This window comes from Stigmatopora nigra, chromosome 12 (genome assembly GCF_051989575.1).
Source record: "Stigmatopora nigra isolate UIUO_SnigA chromosome 12, RoL_Snig_1.1, whole genome shotgun sequence".
Taxonomy (NCBI): domain Eukaryota; kingdom Metazoa; phylum Chordata; class Actinopteri; order Syngnathiformes; family Syngnathidae; genus Stigmatopora; species Stigmatopora nigra.
Window position 1 is genome coordinate 11,651,382 of NC_135519.1, and position 14,133 is coordinate 11,665,514.

Here is a 14,133-nt window from a genome sequence, read left to right on the forward strand (position 1 = left end):
CAAGCAAAAATATCCAAGATTTTGCTAAATGGATAACAATTTTGCTGTCCGATTAACTAGTTCACTGATAGAAGCTGAACGGGTCAACTAGAAAGCGATGCTTTTATTCCGGATGACATTGAAGTACACTGTTTTGCTGTGACGTATGTCTTTAACATGGACAATGAGGTACGTCCATTTTCATTGGACGACGCGAGAGGATGCGCGGAAATCGTCCAATTGCAACACGCGGCCGATTCAGGTAGTAAATCCCCGGTCCAGCCTCCTCACTGTAACACGGCCCTGAGAGGGGGTTCCATACTTCTCTCGCTTGTGTGTTTTTAGCCATCGCGTCGCTGGATTTCACACCGATCGCCGCCATCAGCAGCCCTTCCGCTCGGCGGAAAGGAATCAACATGATTTAAAGAGTTCGACGCGGGTAAGCGAGGAGGGACGGAGCTCCCTGGAGTGGGTGGAGGCTCTCGCCCTGTGGCTTATATGGACCTCCGCCATCCAACCGAGTCAATATGCGGCTAGTGTTGGCGACGTGAGCGAAGCCCGAGCGGCTTCGGCTGGGAGTGGGACCTCCACGGCGAACCAAACGGGGTAAGGACATTCTCCTTATGTTCCACTCGATGCTTTCGACTTCCCAAAGCGCGATCTAACATAATCCATTCGTGTTAGTAGCGCGCGGGTGGCTAGCTTGCTCCGTAATTACTTATCTGGCAAGCTGACAAATCTCGTCGAGTTTGGAACACCAGGTCAGAAATCTCGCGATATTCCATACACTGAGGGGAAAGTTCCTGACGCGTCTGATGACGCCAAGGTACGTTTCTCACCTGGATTTCAGCACGAAACGATTAACGCGTCACCTGTAAACCTGTTAAACGAGATCGGCGTCCCTTTGGGAGAAAGTAGGACTTGTTGTGGGCTTCAAAAATAAAGCCAAGTGGAAGCGGAGCGGTTGATCGCGCTCCCGTGATGAATTTCTCACCATGTAAACAAACATCCCACTCCGAAACAAAACGGAATGTAAGCAATGCGCACGCGCCGTGGATTATTCCCTCACCCCCTTCCTTTTAATTTGGTTTTAATAGGCTTTGCGCTGAATTAAATTTCAGCGAGTGGGTTAAGTGTCTCAGGCGATCACGCGTCTTTCCCTGCTGGGTGTCTGCTTTCATTCGCCCCCCGACCCCTGTCTCTTATTACAAGCCCCTCTGTGGTCCTCCTGCAGGCCACTCATGCGCGATGTCTATAAATTAACTTTGTATGTGTTTATGGTGGGTGTTGGGTTTCCATCCCGGTTGTTGTTGAGCATTGCTGGGTTGTGTGTGTGGCATCATCTACTATACAATCGGGGGAGCAAGCTTGTGTAAGTGCACCACCAGACACTCCTTTCACATTGTGCAGATGTGCATTAGTAGAGATTAACATGCGATACACTAAAAAGCAGATTATAGTTGCCCCCGACCGCAAATAATGCACTCCCTGTCGTCATTATAAAACCTCTCCATGCCCGTGGGCGGCAACCTGATTCCAAGCATTTACTGTCACTGCTGTACACGATCTTATTTATTATGCCGGGTTTTTCCTCCTTTTTGGGTGGAAATTCGAGTATGCAGATCAGTGTAATGGGGGATAGTTTCTGGTAGATGGTAACCATGGAAATCAATTCATCAGAAGGAGGGATCTAAACTGTGGGTTTATGATAGAAACAAGGGGTCCAAATAGGTAGTGGCAAAATATGTTGCAGTTCATTGGGTGAATGAGGAACACCTTTTATAATGTTTTTGTAATCAAAACTCACTTAGTCTTTTTTTAAGTTATCTATATTGTAAGGGGTCCCTAAAACAACAGCAATAGTGTAAAAAGTCACTTGATTTAATGTTTTTTTTCTACAAGTAGAACCCCCCCCCCCTCACACACACACACACACACGCCCCCATCTGTGTTTTAATCAAATAACAAGCAATTACAAGATTTGGAAGTGCATTAACTGACTTTTTGTCCTTTGTCACAGTGCACGCTTTCTTCCCAAGTGGACCCGACAAGCTGAGATCCCCGCCAAAAGGCAGCGAGCCTCGTCGGCGCGGGCGCGACGATGACCGAGCTGGTCGTCAAGTGGGCCTGTGAATACTGCACCTACGAGAACTGGCCGTCGGCCATCAAGTGCACCATGTGCCGTGCGCAGAGGCCCAGCGCCGGATCCATCATCACCGAGGAGCCCTTCAAGACCTCCCCACCGTTGGACCCCGCCGGTCTCAGCAACAGCCCCACCCAGGGGAGCTCGGCCTTGCTCATCTGCCCCGACTCCAGCGCGCGGCCTCGCGTCCGGCCAACGGACACCCCTGAGATGAGTAGTAAGTGGTCTTGCCACATGTGCACCTACCTGAACTGGCCTCGCGCCATCCGTTGCACTCAGTGCCTGTGTCATAGGCAACACTCGCATCAACAAGGACGCCACCCGGCGCGGAGCCCCACCGAGTCGCCCCAAACCTCGGGTTCAGGGTGCCGCCCGGCCCCCTCCTCCACCGTCACGGACCCCTGCGAGGAATACAATGACCGCAATAGGCTCAACACGCACGCCCGACACTGGACCTGCACCGCCTGCACTTATGAGAACTTTCCCAAGGCGCTCAAGTGCGTGGTGTGCGACCACCCACGGCCCAATCACGGACCCCTGGCCGAACCCATCCAACTGGCCTCCGAACCCGAGTGTCAGCAGCCGACGTCAAAGTTCATCGACGCCGATGTCGGTGGTAGGCGGAGTGTTGGGGTCGCCGGAGGTCACGGCGGAGTTTCGGGCTCGCTTGGGGGATGCAGCACTAGTCAGAGGAGGTCGCCGCCGTCCTCTAAACGCGAGTCGGAGGTGAACATGGACTTTCAGAGGATAGAAGTGGCGTCGGGGGCTGGGGTCAGGAGTAAAGAGGAGCTGGAGGTGGACTACAAAAAACTGAAGCAGATTAAGAACAGAATGAGGAGGACGGATTGGCTCTTCCTCAACGCCTGCGTTGGTGAGTTTAGATTGAAATATGTAAAAAGTTGTCTCGGTAAAGCAGGAAAAACAGTGATTTCCAGGCAATATTTTTGCAATGTCTCACACCACTGCCATTTTGGAACTGTCATTAGATCATTTAGCACGCAGGGCTTTTTGAGTAAACATGCAATTCGGAATGACCTTATTTTTGCCCTTGTTTGGTGAAAAAAGTCAAATAAATGACAAAAAAAAGTATGATAGCCACTCACAGGGGTTGTAACAACCTTATTTTACACAATCCAGTCCAGATGGGAATAATGTGTTCCTTTTTTGCATGCTTTTGTTAGCAAGCTTATCAGTGAATGATTCGAAGTGGACTGCACAAGCAGTGAGTGTCCGGCCACCCACACCGTGGACCGGTGAACATGGAGTGGGAGGATGAACAATCTGAGAAAAGAGCAAATAGTGCTAGTTTTTATTTGCATTTTTTTACGTAGGCATTTTCCTCGAGTTCCCTGGTCAGCAGAAATGACGGACGTTTTTTTTAGGGCGAGGGGACAATCCGTCACTTGACTTTATCCTTTGTTGCTAGGGAGGTTTTACTGTGACACATGCACGATGTGCGTGAGTAGGCTTTCCGAAGGGACCTGTCGCTTTAAAAATAGAGTGACAAGTCGTGCCGCGGTCACAAATATATATGTCTTGAGCAACAGTCATGACTTTCAGCCTGCATTATTGAGCACCTGACATGGACTTGCCATCACTCATCATATGACAAACAGCATCCGCCATATTTTAGTACTCAGCTGGAAAGTTTGCTGTCAGAGTGTCACTTTTGAGATACTTGCTTCGATATTTGTATTCCTACTGAGGACAAATAAGACTAATGGTGTCCTTTAAAAAGAAAAAAAACTACTAAAAATTATGCCCTTGAGACCGATTTCCAATTATTTGGTTGGAATTTACTGCCATTGACAGCCATAGACATTATATTTAGTTTTAAATGAGATGTGTATGCATGTAGGGGCAACAATTGAAAGCGTGGCTTAACTTTGTTATAATACATGACAAGTTGCCACCTTACAACACTTGTAATGAGATTAGATTTGGCAAAGGAGCTTGCAGGACTTATTAAACACCTCTGGATGAAGACGTGTAGGAGTGGTGTTTCCTGTTTGACATGCTAGTTACTTCAATGAGGTCAGTAAAAAACAATGCTAAATAAGTATGTTCTAGTTTGGTAATGCTCCAGTGAACTACATGAGTTATAATTCAGAGGTTAGTGTGGATTGATGGGGAGGTCTTGTACAATAAACAACCTTGAGGTGAAACAAAAGTTTGACTTTTAAAAAACTAGATGGCATTTTACCAGGTTTTTGCAACAATTTGCATTAAATGTTGCTCAAGATGTCATTTTCCAATGACGTCACTGTGCTGTTTTGTGAACCTCTCTTGTCACACTGCATTGCTTTTGTGTAGCAACCCCCCACCCACCCTCAGTAGCTCCACATGGCACGGCGAGTCCTTCCACCCACTCTGTCTAGCTCACATAAACCTCTGTGTGCAGCCGAGTGTTGTCGGTTGACGAGAACAAAAAAAAAAGAAGGCCACACAGTGTTTACGGTACTGCCAGAAGGATGTGGTCATTGTAGTACGTAAGATGTGCGATATATATCAAATAGTATTTTGCACATATTGTGATAGTGATCATTTAAGACATGTGAAAATAGAGAAGCAATCTGAAAGAGCAGATTTGAGTCTAAGTGAAAATTCAAATTCAAAGCCATGCTATTTTTCTGACCTTTTTGACTTTGCAAATTTTCTCTTCAAATATGAGCTATTTTGCACATTTCAGTTATTTAAAAATCATTTTTTTGACCTTGGTGAACATTGACTTCATTACACAAAGACCTCTTCTGTGTCATATCATAATAAGAATTATGATACCACTTTTTGACATTGAACGAAGTCAGTGCTTGAATTAGTTTTCAGGGAATTACCACTTTTATTTCAAACAGGTGTGGTGGAGGGCGACCTGGCGGCTGTGGAGACCTACAAGACGTCGGGAGGGGACATCGCCAGGCAACTGTCATCTGACGAGGTCCACCTTCTCAACCGTCCGTCGGCGTTCGACGTGGGTTTCACGCTGGTTCACCTGGCAATCCGCTTCCAGAGGCAGGACATGCTGGCCGTGCTGCTCACCGAGGTCAGCCATGGCTTCCGTTGATTGCCAATAATGGAAAACGAATGAGTTAAATAGGAAGCCTTCTTCCCCCTGCAGGTGACCCAACAGGCCGCCAAGTGCATTCCGGCCATGGTGTGTCCGGAGTTGACGGAGCAAATCCGTCGCGAAGTGGCCGCCTCCCTCCACCAACGCAAGGGGGATTTCACCTGCTACTTTCTCACAGACCTGGTCACGTTCACGTTACCTGCAGGTTAGTAGTCTACGCATTTAACTGACCACATCCAATCAAACCCAATCACAATTGTATTTATTTATTGAAGTATTAAAAGCCATTTGAACCGGCAGTTGAAATAGCCACAAAAGAGTTCAAGTTGTTAAATCTATTTTATTGCAGATATCGAGGATTTGCCACCGGCCGTTCAGGAAAAACTCTTTGACGAGGTTTTAGACCGGGATGTGCAAAAAGGTACGTTGTTTTTGTCCAAAATTGCACAAACTGGGAGGTAAAACAGATCCAAGTTGATAGTGGTCCACCACCCCCCAACACACACTGGTCTAGTTATGGGAAGCATGCCAAGTATTTGCAAGACTTTATTACTGGGACTTCCTCTCTGCCAAAAGTGGACTCTGTCCGTCTCCTTGAGTGTCCTCCCTGTCAGTCCCTTTTTTTGGCAAGCATTTGGAACCTGACTTTTTGCCTAAAATTCGGGCAAAAAAAAAGACGGCAGCCCTCCCTATCCCTTTTTTAGATTAATGGATTAAGATTTAAATCTGATCACGTGGCCAACTAAACCGCTTGATAAGTTTCTGCGCTTGGCAGGACAAAATGCCCACTTGTAAGTTTGGACATGATGCAGAAAATGCAGCTTGCAACAATGGCGTGCAGAGGAGGTCAACTATTATATTTAAAAGAGACTATATACTAAAATAATGCAGAAAAATCCCAATGAAATGGAAATAAATAGAACACAACACAAAACTTCATTTTCTGTAGGGAAATTATAACTATTTTAATACATTTGACAAATGAAAGTACTTGCCTAAATGGATGGATATGACAGAGGTTGTTGTTTTATGGTTTTTAGAGCTGGAGGAGGAGTCTCCCATCATCAACTGGTCCCTGGAGCTGGGAACCAGGTTGGACAGCCGGCTGTACGCTCTGTGGAACCGCACGGCCGGCGACTGCCTGCTGGACTCGGTGCTGCAGGCCACGTGGGGCATCTACGACAAGGACTCGGTGCTGCGCAAGACGCTCCACGACAGCCTACACGACTGCTCGCACTGGTGAGTTTGCAAACACACTAAAATAGGCGAAAAATCTTTCTGATGTGTACTTTTTTGGCATCTGCAAAAACGTATGTTCATTTTTTGTTAAAAAAATGACGGCACTCTATGAAAATACGAAAATACATACATATTTTATATCAGTGGCTACGTTTTAAGAAGTAAAAAAAACACCATGGTGTTTCCTGGCAGTGGACCAAGCTCATTCGAATCCCCCCCTTGGTGCCGCATTCAAGGACGTCCGCAACAGCTGAAACGTGACTTGTAGTAGCCACGTGACGCCATTGCTTGCGTTTTACACCTCAACGCGACGATCGTTTTATTTTTTTCAGCGCGCACATTGATCCCAAGGGAACAACACGCGCTTGAGGAGCCGTGATAAAAGACTTGAAATGTTGTCCCCTTTAAGGCTACCTCAAATGATTTATTTCAAAGTCAATCAATGGCAGCCTCTCGGCCCTTGAATACATTTACTTTGCGTTTGGAATAAATATTATCAGACTATGTACTCGCATCATTGTTTTCCAATGAAATGTGGACATTTTGATTAATGACAAAGATAAAACTATTGAAATTGGAGAATATTTCATTTTTATTTTAATAATATTTTCTCATATTATTTAAGAAAATACAGTAATCCCATTAAGCTGTTTTTTTGGAATTATATTAAGCGGAGAAGGACTATTTTCACTTTAAGTACAGTATCTTAAGAATTTACATTTTTATATATTTAGATATTAATACATTGGATATGGGTATAGCTGTTATATTTAATAAATATACACTTTGCTACTTGTATTTCTGTATTGGCTTGAATTGTAATATTAATAATGGGAGTGATCCTACTTTGCGATTTACTGTATATGGATATTTTTCTTCTTCTGGATTGGTTGGAAAAAAAAAACGTTGTGTCTGTTATGCAAGGTTCTACACTCGCTGGAAGGAGTGGGAGTCGTGGTATTCCCAAAGCTTCGGCCTGCACTTCTCCTTGCGGGAGGAGCAGTGGCAGGAAGACTGGGCCTTCATCCTCTCGTTGGCAAGTCAGGTACGTACGTGCATTAAGTCTTGTCAATTATTCAAGTCAGCCCATCTGCTATTCTTCTTAATGGCTTCCTTGAGTGCTTCCCGTCTGCCCGCCAATCACGTGGCTTTCTTTTACATCGCAGCCCGGATCCAGTTTGGAGCAGACCCACATTTTCGTTCTGGCGCACATACTTCGGAGGCCAATCATCGTCTACGGAGTCAAATACTACAAAAGTTTCCGTGGAGAAACGCTGGGGTTCACTCGATTTCAAGGTCAGGATTCAGTCGTAGACAGCGGCGTGCTTTTTTTAAACATTTTTTTTATGTTTAGGTGTGTACTTGCCACTGCTATGGGAGCAAAACTTCTGCTGGAAGAGCCCCATCGCGCTGGGATACACGCGAGGACACTTTTCCGCGCTAGTGGCCATGGAAAACGACGGCTTCGACAACCGCGGCGCCGGCGCCAACCTCAACACCGACGATGACGTCACCGTCACTTTTCTGCCGCTGGTGGACAGCGACCGCAAGCTGCTGCACATCCATTTTCTCTCCGCGCAGGAAGTATGTGGCGTTGCGGAGAGGGAATCAAAGGCCTTTGCGAAGGCCGCCATTAAAATTGGCGCCATTTCTTTTTAGACAGGCAACGAGGAGCAGCAGGAGAAGCTGCTACGCTCATGGTTGGACTGCTGCGTGACGGACGGCGGTGTGCTTGTGGCGTTGCAGAAGAGCTCGAGACGACGTAACCACCCGTTGGTCACGCAGATGGTGGAGAAGTGGCTGGACGGTTACCGGCAGATTCGAGCTTGCGCCGCGCTCTCCGATGGCGAGGAGGAGGATGACGATGATGACGAGTGACGGATGGACAGACTTTGGGACAAACTGTGATGCGCACGCAAAAATAAAAGAGACAAACGAGAAAAAAGGTTTACAGATTCACAAGCAACTTTTTCCTTTTGTTTCTCCCGCTCCAGCAGAATTGGCACACGGATAGAAAGAAGGCTCTCCGGTTTCATTCTTTAGTGCTGCTGTCTCACTCGTTTGGACCGGGAGGGTTGGCAGCGACCAGGCTGGGAAACGGACTAATCGTATTACGTCAACAATCATGCTTCAGGTGTGCTCAACCTGAGCTTGCGGTCAGATTCTTTTCTATATTCACTTTAGGAATTAAGTTTATTCCACTTATGACCCTTTTTAATCTGGGTCGATTTTCAAATCCAGTCAGAATTTTTTTTTTATCATATTAAGAAAGAATATTAATTTATCTTTATGACATAAGAGGGTTAAACAGGATTGGTGAAATTTTTATTAATTCATCCAGGTACTGATGATTGAAATTTTTGGGGGTTAATTAGCTATTTTAGACAAAATATTTTAACTTTACTCTCCCCATGCCTGGATAGCTTTTCTACAGGTACTCCGATTTCCTCCCGCATCCCAAAAACATGCATGCCAGACTAGTTAAATGCTCTTAAATTCCCTCACAGGTGTAATTTTGAGCGTAATTGTCCCCTGCAACAGTTGGCTGGAATGAGCTCCGGCACCCCTGCGAGCTAGGATAGATAGAAGTGGCTCAGAAAATGAAAGATATTTAATTTTACTTAATTTTTTGCTGAGTTGCTATTTAACCTTTAAACAGCTGAGTAATACATGCATGAAAGTTGCAAAAAAGTCAAAGTTTTGGCTAGATGATAGATTTTGTCTATGTTGCGTTCAATCAAAAACGTGTTTTTTGGAATCGGGGCCTTCAAATTGCCTAAAAATGTCACGGTTGTTGTCGTCCAGTGTTCTTCACTGCCAACCTTTCTCGGTTAAAGTCGATGGGACGGCGACCAGTGCGGTTAAGATGGATAAGGAGAGCGCTTAACCCAAAAATACCAGCATTCATGTGCACATTTTTACTATCCAGATTTTGCGATGAAATGGACGAAGCCATTGTTGTGTTTAGGAAGTTCTTATAAAGCACTGCACATTTATGAGGTTTTTACGCGATGGCTTGAATGAGGTCAAAAAAAAGGGACTCCATTCCCTTTAAGAAGTGGACTCACACTATATAAGTTTGTTTCTAGTGGACGTATTTATTATGATTGTATTTGAAAGCTCATAATCTGTATATTTTCTGTTCTAATCTTTTTTGGGGGGCGTCGTGGTGGTGAAGAAAGTACATGAGGGTTTTTTGCCCGTTTCATTTTTGGCGTGTACCTCCATTGGGCGCCTACAACCTGGTTGGTGCTTGTTTTTTTCCTATTTTTTTCTCCTTCAGGTCACTTTCACACACTTTTGTCAGCAAAGATATCCAAACCAAAGCAGATGGGAGTTAACTTGTTCGTCTTGTTCATGTTTTCACCACTTTTTGGGGGCTTTCGGCGTGTTGCTCTGCTTGCTGTTGACGCCGGAGTGGGTTTGTCCATTTTAATTTTCACACCATCAATACTTGCAAGAGTGTAACACACAAAAACAAGTCAGCAAAAAAATACAACAACCAGAAAAATTAAAACATTTTTCAATGTTTGAGGTGGTTAACTGTTTTTTTTTTTTTTATGTCATCGCTTTAACTATTTTTGATTGAAATCGAATAACAACAGGACAGGCTCGACTTTCAGCATTTGCTTCGATGGTGATAGAAAAGAAGGAAGAAAGGAGGACGGATGTTGTGTACAGCTAAAAAGGATTTTTGGTGAGTAAAATATGGCATATACATATATAAATTTATATACTTATATATACATATATATATATATATATACACATATATATATATATATATATATATATATATATATATATATATATATATATATATATATATATATATATATATATATATATATATATATATATATATATATATACATATATATATATATATATACATATATATATATACTTATATATATATATATATATATATATATATATACTTATATATATATATACTTATATATACATATATATAGATACATATATATATACTTATATATATATATATATATGTACACATTTTCTCTTAGTTGTTTCTGTGTATTTGTAGTCAAGACCTTCAAATGACCAAGGAAAGTGTAACTTCTTGGTGGCGCAGAGGTTTGTTCACTGGACTCCCGTGTGGGAGACCTGGGTTCAAATCCCGGTTGTGACACATTTTCACTTAGTTGTTTCTGAGGACTTCTTGTCAAGAAACTCAAATGATTACAAAGAAAAGTGTAGTCCCTTGGTTGGCGCAGAGGTTAGATCACTGGACTCCCGTGTGGGAGACCTGGGTTCGAATCTCGCTGTCGTTTGGCTGAAATTGGAATTGGAAAGAAGAGTTGCTCAATGGAAAAAGAAGAAGGAAAAAAAAAAGAAAAAAACTTTTTAATTTATATTAAACACTTAGTCATACTTTTCAGCAAAAGGTTATATTCCGAACTGCCTTCGGCAGTTCGGAAGACAGTTGAAGGACCTGTCTGTGCGAAAGGCGTTCTCGGGTCGGCCTTCGGCCGACCCTCGACCGCTTGCTTGGTCAGTGAACCGCCGACACCGGGAAGCGAACTCACGTTCTCTCGGTGCAAAGGCGAGTGTGCAACCCACTACACCAACTCGTGCCCCACTTATACATGGGTGTTGAAACGTTTTATCCAAGGAAATGGGGTGAAACACTTAGTCATTTTTTGGACAAAATGCTTCATCCACCACTGAATACTTATACACTTAAACACTTAGAATTAGAACTTATTCTTTTAACTGAATAATATTTGGAAAATCTTTGCCTGCACTGGGATTTGAACCCAGGACCTCATAGGCGACAGACTGATGACTTAGCCACTGGGCCACCACCCAGTGAGAGAAAGTGGTAGTACTTATACTTTTACCTCTTTCATTTACACTTAAACACTTAGGCATTAGAACTTATATCTTTAACTGAATAATATTTAGAAAACCTCTGCCTGCACTGGGATTTGAACCCAGGACAGAGAGGTGAAAGACTGATGACTTATCCACTGAGCCACCACCCTGTGAGAGAAACCAGTAGTACTTGTACTTCTATCTTTTCCATTTAACTGAATAATATTTGGAAAATATTTGCAAGCACCAGGATTTGAACCCAGGACCAAAGATGTTGGAGACTGATGACTTATCCACTGGGCCACCACTCTACAAGATTAGATGGTAGAATTTGTTGTTTTTTCTTTTTTCACTCCCAGATCACACTTAGTACTATATTGTACCTTCAAGTGGGAAAAGTTTTTTTTTTAAGTTTACACCTTGCATTTTCTCCCTGGGCTTGCATAAGTTTCCTCCCACATCTAAAAGACATGCATAACTAGCATTTCTCTTTTTATATTCTAAAGATATGCATGGTGGTTAGGGTTAAATGAATCAACAAAAAAACACCATATGTACTAGTAAGACTAAATCTTTCAAAAACAAAAAGTAAACTATTAATTGTATGCCTGTAGTCACGCAGAAGCACACAAGGGGTCACACTTTATCATTTTAAACATTGTTCAATAAAAACACATTTTATCAACAGCACTTACCAATCAGGACAGCATGTTTTTTATTTATGGTTTCTAGCTGCACCTTATGTTATACTTTTATGTTCACCTTATACAAGAACAAACACAGTCACGCAAAAAAAAAAGAACGATAAAAAACTAGAAGGAGAGGTCACGTGATTTTAAGACATTCAATAACCAAACTGCACAACAAATAATTTGACGCATTTAAAAAAAAATAGGAAAAAAAAATGAGGGAAAAGAACTTAAGCGGATTGGTTTCGACCGAGATACGGCTTGTTGTTCTGTCCTATTTGCGAGCTCATAACGATGCAAATATAATTTACGGGATCGTTTTGTCTTTTGTAACGCTTAATGAGTAAAATTCCTGCTAAAAAAAACAAACAAGGTTAACACTTGTAGAAACAGAACAACACTTGCAACACAACATTGAAAGAAAAGAAAGAAAAACAAAATCAACACCAGACAAGTTGGTTGCCGGAATGAAGAAAACGTTGAAAAGGGACAAAGGGGGTGAAATAGGGGGGGAAACGGGGGAGAGAGAGGGGTGTAAATTCCCTCTTAAAAGTCCGGGAAGGGACGCAACAGTCTCGTCCGCGGCCTCACGGCTCGCTCATGTGCTCTCTGCTGGGATCGCCATGTTTGCTGGGCTGGTTGGGGGAGGTGGCCTGGGACGCGTGAGTGCCCGGGGGTAAGGTGTGGGCGATGGGCACTCCGCCGGGCAGAAGCCCCTCCAGGGGTCGGGGGATCCCCCCGGGCGCCACGCCCCCCACCATGCCAGGAGGGAACCTGTTCACGTAGGAAAAAAAACAAAACAGTTCAATAAAAAGAAAAGAAAAGCGCTTTTTTGCTTAAAAGGCCCACTGTCACTTTGAGAAGTTCACTACCCAATTCCAAAAATGGACTTGTATGGAGTTTCTACAACTTTTTCTTTTTGTATATAAATATAGTTTTAATCACATTTTGCTAAATGTAAATGTAATGATAATCATTTGGTTCTGAATTCAGTTGGAATTAGAATATTTTCTATATTTTATATATATTGCGACCCGTAAAGTCAACAAGTCCCGACTACCGTTTTTCCATTGAGTCATGCACCCTCTGCCAAGACCCTTCTCTCAGATTATGTCATCAATTTCAACTATGCATAGGCAAACCGTCTCCAAAATGGTTTTCATAGCACAATTACAACAATTTAGGATGTTTGTGAGTATCAATCATTGATTTTTTAAAACTAAACCATTTAAATTAGGGTGTAAAAACCATGACAGTGAGACTTTAAAAGCCAAGGGGTCCCCACAACGTTGATCCACGACAATTTGGGAAAATCAAGGGTGAAATCGGAAGGGAGTGGAGGTAAAATACAGTAGAAGTCATTGTCATAAACACCACGGTTGACAGGGGGAGCTTTTTTTTTTTCTTTGCTTTTGATCCATTTACCTGCTTTTTGAGCTTTAGGAATATATTTTGTCGTGCATCCCCCCCGTTGCTACGGCGTGAACCATGGTTTGGTTGATTCGGCTGTGTGTGAGAGAAGCACTTCAGTCAAGATGAAGCCCAGGTTGAAAAATCCAAAGGCCAACATCACCTCCTCACATTTCCAACACATTTTTTGGACATAGATTTAAACCCTTAAACAACTCTTGATTGGGTCTGGGTCAATTGGAATTAGGTCAATCACATCTGTACATATACATATATACACCGAAATGCCCGCCACTAAATATGAAGCGACCTGACGCCTGCCTAAAAACACTCAAATCGATAAGAAGTGAGTCCAAAATGTGCATATTGTAAAGGCCTCCTACCTGTAGGCGGCACCGTTGATCTCCGGGTGAGGTTGCTGTTGCTCCATCACCCCCCAGGGCGCCGAGGTGACGAAGAACTCTTTGTTGACGCAGTTTCGCAGGCTGTCGGGAATACGACCTGACGCCACAGACAAAAAAGACACACCAAAACGTCCTTCCCTTGCCATCTTTAACTGTCCACCCGTCATTTGCTTTCATACCTGTGATGGCTCGTCTGACTTCCGTGGCGGCGGCCTCGCGCATCTCCAGCGACGCTTGTTCGCTGTACCAGGCGGTGTGCGGCGTGCAGATCAGGTTGGGGGCGTCCTTCAAGGGACCTTGCGAGAAACTGCAGAGTAGAAAAGGAGTGAGAAATAGGGCCGAGACAGTTGGGCTTTTTATATG

The 14,133-nt window shown here is 43.6% G+C and overlaps 2 protein-coding genes across 8 annotated transcripts in view; one reads left to right on the forward strand and one right to left on the reverse strand.

Annotated features, from left to right (window-relative positions):
- The first annotated feature begins 248 nt into the window (after positions 1–248).
- Positions 249–9,956, forward strand: zranb1b (zinc finger, RAN-binding domain containing 1b). 2 transcript variants are annotated; one of them, XM_077729028.1, is made up of 10 exons: positions 249–585; positions 2,000–2,993; positions 4,975–5,162; positions 5,238–5,391; positions 5,536–5,607; positions 6,227–6,425; positions 7,350–7,470; positions 7,592–7,721; positions 7,780–8,009; positions 8,085–9,956. In XM_077729028.1, exons 2-10 carry the CDS (start codon positions 2,081–2,083, stop codon positions 8,301–8,303), a joined length of 2,226 nt encoding a protein of 741 aa, XP_077585154.1. In that variant the 5' UTR covers positions 249–585; positions 2,000–2,080; the 3' UTR covers positions 8,304–9,956. The 2 variants fall into 2 exon arrangements, with proteins under 2 accessions (XP_077585154.1, XP_077585155.1); XM_077729029.1 differs by lacking the exon at positions 249–585 and adding an exon at positions 888–1,011.
- A 2,002-nt stretch (positions 9,957–11,958) lies between these two features.
- ctbp2a (C-terminal binding protein 2a) overlaps positions 11,959–14,133 on the reverse strand; it is a 31,770-nt gene continuing 29,595 nt past the window's right edge. For 4 of the 6 annotated variants that reach the window (XM_077729578.1, XM_077729574.1, XM_077729577.1 and 1 more), the window contains 3 exons: positions 13,950–14,077; positions 13,750–13,867; positions 11,959–12,730 (listed from right to left, as the gene is read on the reverse strand). In XM_077729578.1, coding sequence (XP_077585704.1) covers positions 12,544–12,730; positions 13,750–13,867; positions 13,950–14,077 — 433 coding nt within the window. In that variant the 3' untranslated portion in view covers positions 11,959–12,543. Of the gene's footprint in view, positions 12,731–13,381; positions 13,463–13,749; positions 13,868–13,949; positions 14,078–14,133 lie in introns of all 6 variants that reach the window. The other 2 variants (XM_077729580.1, XM_077729575.1) reach the window with 1 other exon arrangement.

Excerpts from the sequence above, each read along its gene's own strand:
- zranb1b (XM_077729028.1), top strand. The coding sequence starts at position 2,081 with ATGACCGAGCTGGTCGTCAAGTGGGCCTGTGAATACTGCACCTACGAG. Across the intron at positions 6,426-7,349 it reads CTACACGACTGCTCGCACTG|GTTCTACACTCGCTGGAAGG; the intron begins GTGAGTTTGCAA and ends CTGTTATGCAAG. Across the intron at positions 7,471-7,591 it reads TCCTCTCGTTGGCAAGTCAG|CCCGGATCCAGTTTGGAGCA; the intron begins GTACGTACGTGC and ends TTTACATCGCAG.